Source organism: Diabrotica virgifera, chromosome 4, assembly GCF_917563875.1.
Source record: "Diabrotica virgifera virgifera chromosome 4, PGI_DIABVI_V3a".
In the NCBI taxonomy this organism is placed as follows: domain Eukaryota; kingdom Metazoa; phylum Arthropoda; class Insecta; order Coleoptera; family Chrysomelidae; genus Diabrotica; species Diabrotica virgifera.
In genome coordinates this window covers 61,435,336-61,447,696 of record NC_065446.1, presented here as the reverse complement: position 1 = coordinate 61,447,696, position 12,361 = coordinate 61,435,336, and the positions used below count along the sequence as shown (strand labels likewise).

The following is a 12,361-nucleotide window of genomic DNA, read 5'->3' as shown; positions in this document are numbered from 1 at the left end:
ATCTATTGTGACTGTCTTCTTCTATTAAATTTCCTTCCGACATCGCCTTGGAGATACCCGTTATCCATTTGGTTGCTGGTCTTCCTCGTTTTCGTTCTTCTGTTGTGTCGATTCTAACACTTGTTCTGGAGTCGTTATTTCCTCCATTCGTCTTAGATGTCCGTATCATACTAGCTGTTGTCTTTGATGTCATCTATGACTGTTCTCTCTATTCTCATTTGTTGTCTAATGTCGTTTCTTATGTGTTCTAGTCTAGATCTTCTTGCTGACCTCCTCCAAAAATCTATCTAGTGGCGTATTGCCATTATTGTAGCGGTTGACTTCATTGATTTCTTTATTTCGTGGTAACCAATCAGGTATCGCTTTCTTTTCCTTAAGATTCCATCTTCCATCGAAGGTTGGATATCAACATAGAGATTCGTATTTTACTAACAGCAGAGCTAAATAGTTGGTTAGAGTACAGACTAAACCATTCTCTTAGATTTCGTAACCAAGAGCATTGTCTTTTCCCTACATCTCTCTTACCTTTTAACTTTGTCTGCTATAACCAAAAACAGCAGAATATAACAAGGACTCCTTATTATGACCGAAATATTCAAGCTTCCGCCTCTTAATTGTCTAATTTCTTCCCTCTAATTAACCCTATTAATGACTTCAATATTATTAATTGTGTCTACCCATAATTGTGCAAAAATTTTATCTTTAGATCCGTTCTTATGTCTCTACCACATAAAATATGTATGTTTTATTTTCACAATTTTGCCCATTGTAATATCTATACGGCTATTAATATCTTGTGTTTGTTCTGCGTTTTGACTAACCAATGTTCCTAGATATTTGTTTTTATTTACCCTTTCTATCTACTCGTAGATGTTATTAATGCGGAGAGTCTCGTTGTCTTTTGGGTGTTTTGTAATGACTATGAATGAATTTTGTTTTCTTTAAATTCAGTTTAATGGTCTAGCTTTGATTGATGTTAAATAGAGTAATTTTGTTTATCAATTTCATTATTTTAATTATTAAAATTTTAAAGTACCTATACATTCAATCGTATTGGTTTAATACGTTAATGGTATTATTAGTGTTAATTTATAAATAATATACATTTTTTGTTGCAGCAAATCATACAACATATAGTTCTCACTAGTATATTGTAAATTAGATCAATAAATAAACCTTAACAATATAATATGCTTTCTTTTATTATCATGCCATATTTCCACAAAATATTTATCATTGATGTTGAAGGTAGCCAAGGAAAAACAATCGCGGATAACTAGAGAAAATACCTAGAAGCAGTTAAGTAAACACATGAACCTGGATATAGCTGTAGAAAATCTAGAAAAAGAATGGAACATAGCAATAAATCCAGATCAGACCCAAGCGGTTATCTTCAAAAAGAGAAGAGATAACCCAGAAGAACAGCTAACATTGCAAGGCAGACCCATCAAATGGCAAAACCAAGCTAAATATTTAGGCGTCACAATGGACCAAGGTCTAACATTCACATCACATGTCAACGCAACAATCCAGAAAACAGCAGCGGCCAGAACGGCAATAAGAGGACCCACAGGAAGAAGATGCAAGTTAGCCATGAAAATCAAATTATTACTAGTAAATTTAATGAAAAATTTGTCTTCGTAAAAGGTATATTTATTTAAAAAGCCCCCAAAAAGGGCTACAAATACTAAAACAAAACGTTTTCGCTCTGTTACAAGAGCATCATCAGTGTTACCTAAAATAAGTATAACCGTGTTATTTAAGATAAAAATTTTGAAGTTAAAATGATGACCAAAGTAAAAACAAAGTTTGGTTATACAGCAGAACCCCGGTCAACCGAAATCGGGTTAACCGGAACTTAAATATTTAAAAGTGTTTTTAATACTCCTCCTTCTAATTAAAAGATGGCGGAACATCGCCGCTCGAAAACGATGTGAAGGACTTACGAAAAAACAAACAAAAATTACTGACTTCTGTATTAAGTAATGTACAATGCTGTAGTAACTTAAGTTGTTCAGTTTATACAGTACATACTCTAGTAGCCTACTATGTATGTATTTAGCAATCCATTATTTTATTTTAAATATTTTGTATAGCTGTAATAAAATACTGTATTACTGTACTCTGTACTGTACATACTACAGTATATATAGACATTGTTTGTAAATTCATTTTCCCTATACGCCTTGTTATTAGGCTATTTTTAGCATATGACGGCTAAACCGAAAAATTGGTTATCCGAAACGGCTCTCCCCCCTATATTTCGGATAACCGGGGTTCTACTGTACTTACAATGACATGACGAGCCACCCAAAAATACTAAGGTTAAAACCTTCTAAAAATTAAATGTCTTCTAAAAGTGTATACATAATAAAATCCAAAGGATGGATATAATTTCTATGGATATCGCCTTAGATAGCGCAACATATGACTCCACACGTGGTACACAGGCCACACATAGGTACAAACATATGTTGCCCTAAGGCCATTTTCATAGGAATTATATACTTTCTTTGAATTTGATTATGTATACACTTTTATAAGACATTTAGTCAATTTTTAAAAGGTTTTAACAGTAATTTTGGGTAGCTCGGTATATTATTGTAAGTATAACCAGACTTTGTTTGTACCTTGGTCACCATTTTTACTTTAAATTTTTGTCTTAATTAATACGGTTATACTTATTTTAGGTAAAACTGATGATGCTCTTGTTACAGAGCGAAAACGTTTTGTTTTAGTATTTGTAGTCCCTTTAGGAGTTTTTTAAATAATTATACCTTTTACTAAGACAAATTTTTCATTAAATTTACTTGTAATTAATGTTACACAGCCAGAGCTACACCAAATTATCCCTTGTGAAAATTAATACTGTTAAAAATAGCATTATACTTCCAATAATTACATACGCATCTCTTGCATGGGGTCACAGAAGTCAAAGTAACAAAAAGAAGATACAAACGGCACACAGCAATTGACTCAGAGAAGCTGCAAACGTGCCCAGATACGTCGCCGAACAGTTTACATTTGGAGACATAGAACAAATAAGAGTACTGGATATGATGGAGGAAAAAGTCAGAACAAAATTTGATGAGCTAGAAGACCACTCAAACCGGATCATGCAAGAGATAACAAGGTATTATGTGTACCACCAAATATTAGTAAATATATTAATAAGGGCTAGATAATCGTAGCTCTATCATTATACTCATTGTATATTAATGTTGATTTTTATACATTCCAGACATCCCTCAAAAAAATCTACAAAAAACTCAAAAAACGGCTTCGGCCACTAAAAACTCAAGAAAGCATTAACAACAGACGCAAGCCACAACAAAATACTAACAAAAAAACGGGCAAGAGGGGCGCCGAGAGGGCTCCTCTTCTAGCGCCGAGTTACCGAACTGGACGTAGCCCAAAGCGAGGACTCGGCGCCCGAGCAAGCAATACAGATCGGAAATAAGTCAACCGTGTTGAGCTTCCCCACCCCCACTTGCAAAAATTAAAAAACAAATAGCCCTGATTTATGAGCTATTTATGAGCTCTCATTTTCCGCGAATTAAAAATTTTGAGCTCGTTCCACTGAGTAGGAATTTAATATTTTAGTGGGGGGGGGGCTTTAAAAATAGGAATATTGAATTAAATTTTGCAAATTGAAACCGACGAAGATGAAAATAATACAAATAAATAGGCACAAGCCTGATTACGAGAAAATACTATAATGGATTAAGCAAAAATTAATAAATAAAATTGAAGCGAATAAACATAATATGAAACCTACTTGAATTTACCGAATGAATGAAGATAAGTAAATGAACAATAAAATATTTGGGAACAAGCAATTAATATTACAAAATAAATATCAAACCAATAATAAAGTATAAAAACCTAATTTTCTGGGACTAATTACCTTGTGCACAATGTAACGTACCATATGATCGTAAATAAGTTTGGGAACCTAATACATTAATAAACAAATATGTTATATAAAAAAAACACAGGCAGCTAAATCTGAAAAAATATTAATAAACATAGTGCATTACCAAAAGTCCGAAATATAAAACACAAAAGTTACTCAAATCACCAAACTGAGTGTTCCCAAACAAACCCATTCATCAAATGTATAACCAAAAGGTTCCCAGAAAATGAGCACGAGGATAGTGCCAAACCATGCTTCCTGTAAGCACAGGTGTAGACAGAAAATGAAGCTGGAACGCTTCGCTTGCTCCCAGGTGACTGACTATGTAGCCGGAATAGGTTCCTCTCAGGTGGGTGAGGGTCTATGTTTCTCATGTTCGTTTTATATTATTTCCCCAAAAGGCTAAAACAAATATTTACCCAGTCTTAGTTTCTATGTAAAAGTGTCCGAAAAAAAAGTCAAAGGAGAAAAATACAACTAGAGAAGTGTTTTTAGGATAAATGATAATGTAGAAAGGCCACACAAAAAAAATCTCTCATTATTACTGAACTACTTGACCTTGACAAGAACGGACACATGAGTGTGGAATTTAAATAAAAAATAGATATGACATCTTTAAAATAATTATAGGATATTTATGTTAGAAGACTTCAAGAGAAATTTTTGACTTAATTATAACCAAAAATGAAGACTACTAGAATTTTCTCTGAATAAATTATCTATAGATATTGGATGTGCAAATTGGATTATTTCCAACAATAATTTAGAAATTCCTATGTTTGGTTACGTTAAAAAAATATTAGAAAAGAATATAGAATTTTTCTGGACGGAATTTTAAATAAACATCGATTAATCCATATAAAATTCACATTGATTTGAATCCAACAATGAGACTCCTATATTTCACAAAAACAATATACTTAAGCGGTCATATAAAAACCTGACTATGTAAAAATTAAATAATTACCAGGAATAAATTCCTAGTGGACTGCCATTTTCCCTGGTTCAAGACACAGCTGGATGCTATAATATTCTTTTTAAGACAAACTGGGAACTGTAGACACAAATACTAAATTAATTTATGGAGATATTCTCCGCCATTTTGGGTATTGGTACTTCACTATTCCGGCTCCACGAGTCAAGTAACGAGCGAAATGTGCGTCTCCCTAAGGTAAACGTCAAACTCTCAGAACGCGAGGTCATATTCGCCACCAGAGGCGTAGAGCATGTTCCGTACATAGAAATGTGACGTCACGTAAATGTATAATTACGACACAATTAGAGAATTTAATTAAGCGACCAAAAGAAAATAATTAAAGTGCTAAAAATGATATTATAATAACGTAGTCCATTTTTCACGGTTTTTGCTCTAAATTTTAAAGAACCGCTTGGATTGACATGAAATTTGGCATACGTATAGCTTACATGTCAAAGAAAAAAAGTGATATTGTGCCGATGTGTGCTTTTGCCCTGGGGGTGACTTTCATCCCCTTTTGGGGGTGAAAAAATATATGCCCAAAATAAGTCCGGAAATGGGTAAACTGACTAATTTTAAGTAACTTTTGTTCTATAGAGCTTTTTCGCTAAGTCAAGTTTTAGAGTTATTTGCGAGTGAATATGTTCATTTTTTAACAAAATAACCATATTTTTAGACGGTTTTTCGCAAATAACTCAAAAAGTAAGTATTTCGTCGAAAAAAACGTTCTTAGCAAAAATATAGCCTATAAAAAAGTAAAAAAAAAATGGTGTACACTTTAGGTCTCTGGATATCGTAGAACCACAGTTATAGCCAATGAAAAACAGATTCATATTCACCAAATTTCAAATAGAATATTTCGACGTGAAATATCCAAAAAATTAAGCACTTTTTGGGAAAAACCCATTATAACTTTTTTAAAGTATTTAAAAAAAGATTTATTTCTGTTCTTACAAAAGGTTTCTAGCATTAAATTTAAGCAAGTTACGCTCAAAATAAAGTTGGTCCATTTTGTTTTTGCAAAAAAAAAATCGGGAAGACCACCCCCTAATTAGCAACTTAAATGAAATTAATCGTTACCGCTCCACAAATTATTTTACTTATGTTGTGTTTATTTGATCTGTAAGTTTCATCGATTCAAAGTGCTTAATTTTAAAAAAATTTGGTTTCAAAGTAAAATTTAAAAAAATTTAAATGTTGAAAAATATGCTTTTTTTCAAAACAACTTGAAACTTGTTAGAGTTACCAAAATCTCGAAAAACAAAAAAAGTCAGATTTGCTCTTCTGAATATCACGTATTTTTTTGTTTTTCTGTTAGACAAAAATTGATTGAGATTTGGTGTTTCTAAATTTGCGTACATTCGTGATCAGTGACTCGTTCAACCCATTTTAACTACAGCCCTTTCAATAATAAAGACTTTGAATCGATAAAACTTACAGATCATATAAACAATATATACATGAGTCAATAAACTTGTGAAGTCGTAACGATTAAGTTCATTTAAGTTACTAATTAGGGGGTGATTTTCTCGATTTATTTACCAAAACCAAAAGAGACTAACTTTATTTTGAGCGTAACTTGTTTAATTTTGATGCTAGAATTTTTTTTATAAAACAAAAATGAAGCTTTTTTTAAACACTTTAAATAAGTTGTAATGAGTGTTCCCCGAAATGTGCTTCATTTTTGGGTTATTTCACGTTAAAGTATTCCATTTGGAATTTGACGAATATGAACCTATTTTTCAATAGCTATAACTCTGCTCCTACTAGGTGTAGAGACGTAATATATACACCATTTTTTAAAAATTTTTACACGCTATATTTTTGCTAAGAATCTTTTTTCGACAAAATACTTACTATTTGAGTTATTTGCGAAAAACCGTCTAAAAGCGTGGTTATTTTGTTGAAAAAATGAACATATTCACTGCCAAATAACTCGAAAAGTATTGACTTAGTGAAAAAACTCTATAGAACAAAAGTTACTTAAAATTAGCCAGTTTATCCATTTCCTGACTTTCTTTGGACGAATATTTTTTCACCCCCAGGGCAAAAGCACATATCGGCACAATATCACTTTTTTTCTTTGACTTATTAGCTATGTGTATGCCAAATTTCATGTCAATCCAAGCGGTTCTTTAAAATTTAGAGCAAAAACCGTGAAAAATGGACTACGTTATATCATTTTTAGCACTTTAATTATTTTCTTTTGGTCGCTTAATTAAATTCTCTAATTTTGTTTGCAATATTTTACCGTTCAAGAACGGACTAACGCGTGGACCGTTACACTTTACATAAAAAAAAGAGACATGACGGTGTGTGATAATTATAGAGGCATCACTCTACTCAATATGGCATATAAAGCGTTGTCCAACGTATTGCATAAAATACTCTCCCCCTACGCCGAAGAAATAGGAGGATATCACTGCGGTTCCCGTCCTAATAAATCAACAACCGACCAGATATTTTTACAGTGAGGCAGATCCTTGAAAACCCCTAGAGTTTGGCGTCGACACCCGCCACATATTCGTGGACTTCAAAGCCGCATACTACTTAGCTAATAGAGGTAAACTTCTACTTGATATGGTAGAATTTAAAATACCGCTTTATTTTGTGCAATTAACTGAACTTACACTCACAGGAGCAGAGAGCATGGTAAAAATCCAAAACAATTTCTCAAGACCCTTCCATTGTAAAAATGGACTATCGTGTCTCTTATTTTAACCTAGCATTAAAAAAATAATTCGAGAATCCCAAATTAATATGAATGGTATTATCTTTAATAAATCAGTACAAATTGTTGGATACGCAGATGACATAGATATCATAGGTAGATCCACAGAGAATCTCTGACTGAAGCATTTCGGTCATTAAGAGCATCTGCACAGAGAATGAGACTAAATTAATATAAATGTTCAAAAGACCAAATATATGTTTTGCACTAGGTCAAGTAACCCGACACCTACAAGAATAATAATTGACTACCTGGAACTGAAAGGCTTGCTGCTAACTAAAGATAACAATGACAGTGAAAAAATTTAAAGAAGAATAGTGCTCGACAGTAAGTGTTACTATGGCTCAAGAAAACAGATGGCCTCAAAAGTACCTAGAAATATTAAATTGACTGTCTACCAAACATTAATAAGACCAGTGATAACATATGGATCAAAAACTTCGTCAATTACACAGAATGGTCAAGAACGTTTTGAGACGAAAAATCCTAAGACGAATATATGGAGGCTTAAAAAACAAGATTTGTGGCGCAGGCGTTACAACTTTGAGTTGTATAGAAGTTTTGGAGAACCTGACGTAAAATTCATTAAGGTAGTACGCCTAAGATAAATAGGTCATGTAATGAGGCAAGAGGAAGAAACCAGAGTCAGAAAAGTTTTTGCCGGAAGAGGGCCGATAGGACAACGAGCAAGTGGAAGATCGAGACTTAGGTGCCAAGACAAATTAATGATTCAAAATCTATTGGAATTAGAGCATGAAGAAGAATTGCCAGAGACAGGGGCGAATGGAGGATTGTTCTGAAAAAGGCTTTGGCTCATAAAGAGCTGTAACGCCACTGATGATGAGTTCTGAGACATTGTCGTCATCTAGAAGTTTGAGCCAGTTTGATGGTGTTTGGTCAGAGCCTGGAGATTTACCATTTTTGTTTTTTATGACTTTCTGGACTTCCGCTTTTAAAGTTCTAGGATCAGTTTTAGTAGATCAGTTTATCAGTAGAACAACTAATGCGGTTCAGATATAGATTTTCTTTTCTTTTTACTTCTTTCACATGATATTCTAGATACACAAAAAATCATATAAGGGAAAATTCCGTAATTGAACTTTGTATTGAAATCTGATGATCTATTAATTACACAGCCCAACAAAAAAAATTTTTGTCTTGCTGCCGAAAAAAATCAACTGATTTTAGTTAATTAATCTGTGCTGATTCCAAAAATACAAACCTTTTCTTTGTATCAGCTCTAATTTTCGAGATATAGTATACTTATCAAATACTTCAGTATTCTTACATTTCTGTATATTCCACCACTATACTTGCAATATGTTTATAAACAAACTTAACAAATTCTAAGACAAATGGGTAAATGAACAAAAGGGCCTATTTTGGTGTTCATTTAGGAGATCAAGATAAATCCTGAGCTCCACATGTAGCGTGCAAAATTTGTATTGAAAACTTGCGACAGTGGACGAAAGGACAACGAAAATGTTTAAATTTGGTTTCCCAATTGTATGGAGGGAACCAAAAAATCATTTTGACGATTGCTATTTCTGTCTTGTGAATACAAAGAGCATTAATTGTAACAATCGACATACCTAAACATATCCTAACCTGGATTCAGCAATAAGACCAATTCCACATCAGCTTGAGCAGATACCCATTCCAATATTTAGCAGTCTACCTATGTTACCAGAGGATAATGCCGAAACGTTATTTGATGAACTGCAGACTAATAGATTTGAGGAAGACGACAGTGATTTTAAATGGGATTCAACACGTCCTGAGCGCTTTACTCAGGAAGAGCTAAGCGATCTTATCAGAAATTTGAACCTTCCAAAGGATTCTTCCGAGCTACTTACCTCCAGACTAAAAGAAAAGAATGTTCTTCACCCAGACACCAAAATTACATTCTACCATAATAGAGATAAAAGATCTTTTGCCTTTTTTCTCAGCAAGATGATATGGTTTTTAAAGGACTGTTAGAAATAATGGGTGTATCGGAGTATACACCAGATCACTGGCGTCTTTTTATCGACAGTTCCAAACGAAGTTTAAAGTGTGTCCTTCTACATAATGGCAACAAATATGGAAGTAAACCAATTGGACATTAGAGTGGAATAAATGCTCAACAGTTTTAACAAACACGGTTGTCATATGAGTATTAAAATTCATTACCTCCACAGCCATTTAGACCGTTTCCCAGAAAATCTTCAACAAGATATCAAAACGATGGAAGAGGGGTATTAGGGAGATGGGGCTATCACATGATGGCGGATTACTGCTGGAGTCTTCAAAGGGACCGTGCTTTTAAAGCCTTTGCAAGAAAATCATATAAAAGGAAGTTTTTAGGTGACTCCAAATAACACATTTTTGTTGCGACGCTGCCGGTTAGGTTAGATGAAAAGTTAAGTTTTTTGGCAGATATGTGTGATGATTTTTGTAAGTACATTACTGTACAATAAATATCTTACTTTTTATTCGTATTTGGTTTATTTCATGGGTAGCAGCACTAGATATATGTAGGTAGTGCTGCGTTAAATTACCCTATATGTTAGAAATGTGATCTGTTTTCGTATTTTCTGAAAACAATCTGATGGAACAAATTTGGTGGCATTTTTGGATTCAGCAGACCCAAATTACCTAGAAACAGTAAAAAAAATTTCCGGCAGCAAACTGTGTGTTTACCAGTGTTATCTATAACTCAATAAAATCTAGGTACTGATATCTTTTAAAATTTAAATACATAGCCTATTTAGTATTGTGTAGAAATAATTGCGAACGAAAAAACATTAGCAAACTGCATTTTATTAAAAACTTATCAATATTTTTGAAAATCTAATAAATCAATTATTTATAGTATGATTTTGTAGTATCTCTTAACAGTTGTTTGTTGTCGAGACGGAAAGAACCACTTATAGTTACAATTAAGCTCGTAGATAAATAATATAAAAAATCTTTTTAGATTTCCATATAAAAAGGGCGTCTTGATGAAGTTTTTATACATTAGTCTTGACAAGTAGTGATAAACTGATACATACAATGCACTGTAAGTGATTCAATTTTTTATTTTTCATTTATCTCTAAAGTCTATTTTGCTCTTTCAGCTGCAGATTTATTATTTATCGCCGTACTGTTTGTTGGTAGCACCACAGGTAAGCAAAAATACTAATAATTATACTAAAATCACAAAAAATGTGTACTAGAAACAAATAAACCAAGAGACGTTGAATGATATGAGGACCACTCCCGAATCATGACTTAAAATGTATAAACTTTGTAAATCATGAGTTGGGATTAGTCCAGAAAGCCACTGCGCATCCGCTAGGAAAAATATTCTAATTCGGATTGTTTGCACAATCTTACTCAAAAAGGACTCCTTTTAATAAATTTGCATGTTGCCAGGACCAAAAGGTGGTCAAAAATTTTTTAAACATTTTTTTTTGTTTTTTTCCTAAAATTATTTTTTTGTATGAAAAAAAGTTTCTTTAGGTTTTTTGGATCACTCCAAACAGAAAAGGTCTTTAGTGACTTTTCTCTAAAAATGACAGTTTTTGACATATTAGCGATTAAAAATTGAAAAATTGCGAAATCGGCCATTTTTAACCCTCAAAAACTATGTGAAAAACTGAAAATTTGAATCTGGCCACGGTAGGTGGCAACATTCTTTAAACATCGATTGATGAAATGCCGAAGAGTTTTTTGCAATACAATATTCAAAACTCCTTTGTTTTTTAATTGCTAATCAAGCGTGCGCGACACTATTTTCCACCGACAATATGGTGCAAATGAAAGGAATAAATTCGTTATTTCGTAAACCAGCGACTTGAAGGAAAAATCCCGAAACAGGTCGATTTTTATTTTTAAGTTATGATATTGTGGCATATATGGTATACTAGTGACGTCATCCTTCTGGACGTGATGACGTAATCGATGATTTTTTTTAATGAGAACAGGGGTCGTGTGCTAGCTCATTTGAAAGGTTCTTCAATTCTCTATTCAGTAATATAAACATTTACATAATTATTCATACAGGGTGTCCAAAATTTTTTTAATAAATTAAATTATTTGACAAAAAAAGAAGTAGAAGGACACCCTGTATAAATAATTATGTAAATGTTTACATTACTGAATAGAGAATTGAAGGACCTTTCAAATGAGCTACCACACTACCCCTATTCCCATTTAAAAAATCATAGATTACGTCATCACGCCCAGACGGATAACGTCACTAGTATACCATATATGCCACAATATCATAACTTAAAAATAAAAATCGACCTGTTTCGGGATTTTTCTTTAAAGTCGCCGGTTTACGAAATAACGAATTTATTCTTTTCATTTGCATCATACTGTCGGTTGAAAATAGTGTCGCGCACGCTTGATTAGCAATTAAAAAACAAAGGAGTTTTGAATATTGTATTGCAAAAAACTCTTCGGGATTTCATCAATCGATGTTTAAAGAATATCTACCTGCCTTGGCAACATTCAAGTTTTTAGTTTTTCACATAGTTTTTGAGGGTTAATTATGGCCGATTTCACAATTTTTCAATTTTTAATCGCTTATATGTCAAAAACTATCAACTTTAGAGAAAAGTCACTAAAGACCTTTTCTGTTTGGAATGATCCAAAAAACCTAAAAAACTTTTTTTCATGCAAAGAAAATAATTTTAGGAAAAAAACAAAAAAAAAACGTTTAAAAAATGTTTGACCACCTTTTGGTCCTGGCAACATGCAAATTTGT

General features: G+C 32.9%; 2 protein-coding genes across 5 annotated transcripts in view; both read left to right on the top strand.

Moving 5' to 3' along the window:
- Window positions 1–12,361, top strand: part of LOC114337974 (probable chitinase 10) — a 148,391-nt gene that overhangs the window by 22,162 nt on the left and 113,868 nt on the right. The window lies entirely within an intron of this gene.
- LOC126883526 (peritrophin-48-like) overlaps window positions 10,408–12,361 on the top strand; it is a 40,864-nt gene continuing 38,910 nt past the window's right edge. For 2 of the 4 annotated variants that reach the window (XM_050649158.1, XM_050649157.1), the window contains exons 1-2: window positions 10,408–10,666; window positions 10,725–10,772. In XM_050649158.1, coding sequence (XP_050505115.1) covers window positions 10,660–10,666; window positions 10,725–10,772 — 55 coding nt within the window. In that variant the 5' untranslated portion in view covers window positions 10,408–10,659. The remainder of the gene's footprint in view (window positions 10,667–10,724; window positions 10,773–12,361) is intronic. The other 2 variants (XM_050649161.1, XM_050649160.1) reach the window with 2 other exon arrangements.